The 668-nt window shown below is 39.5% G+C and overlaps 1 protein-coding gene across 2 annotated transcripts in view; it reads right to left on the reverse strand.

The window, feature by feature from the left end:
• Positions 1-668, reverse strand: part of LOC107606239 (CBL-interacting serine/threonine-protein kinase 8) — a 5,924-nt gene extending 5,256 nt beyond the window's left edge. Inside the window, exons 1-2 of one of the 2 annotated variants that reach the window (XM_016308262.1) lie at positions 416-668; positions 246-308 (exon numbers count right to left, since the gene is read on the reverse strand). In XM_016308262.1, the coding sequence (XP_016163748.1) occupies positions 246-308; positions 416-574 (222 nt within the window). In that variant the 5' untranslated portion in view covers positions 575-668. The remainder of the gene's footprint in view (positions 1-245; positions 309-415) is intronic. The other variant, XM_021106535.1, reaches the window with a different exon arrangement.

Below are 668 nucleotides of genomic sequence, written 5' to 3' on the forward strand. Positions count from 1 at the left end.
AACCCGCAACGCAACCTCTTAATTGAGTATGGGGAATCTATGCCATTTGAGCTATTACTCATTGGCTCAAAATTTGGAAAGCAACCTCTTAATTGAGTATGTAGAGTCTATGCCATTTGAGCTATTACTCATTGGCGCCTTAAGATACTTCTAAACTCTTATCTATGATAATTAATCATGATACGGAGCATAACTTATATAATTAGATAGAAATCAGATAGAAAGTTGCAGAAATCGTCACATGCCTCATGCAAGCGAACAACATAGGGATGCCTCACTAGCTTCATAATAGAAATCTCCCTCTTGATCTGCACAATTACGGAATGATAACAATAATAATAATAATAAAAAGTTTCAAATCAAATCTTAATAACAAGGTGAAAAATAGAGTGGATCAGAAGAAAAAAGAGTGTACCTGGTCCACCATGCTGTGCTTGATGATTGTGGCGCGGTCAAGAACTTTCATGGCGACGCTCTCACCGGTCTCAGTGTTCTGAGCGAACTTCACCTTCGCGAAGGTTCCTTCCCCAATCGTCCTCCCTATCTCGTACTTCCCTACTTTCCTAACCACCATCGCTCTTCTTCTTCTTCTTCTTCTTCTTCTTCTTTAATTTCTCACTTTTTCACCATTGCTTCGCGCTTCTTTAAGTTCGAACTGATGCGTGGAA

The sequence above is a fragment of the Arachis ipaensis genome, chromosome B07, assembly GCF_000816755.2.
Source record: "Arachis ipaensis cultivar K30076 chromosome B07, Araip1.1, whole genome shotgun sequence".
NCBI classification, from domain to species: Eukaryota; Viridiplantae; Streptophyta; class Magnoliopsida; order Fabales; family Fabaceae; genus Arachis; species Arachis ipaensis.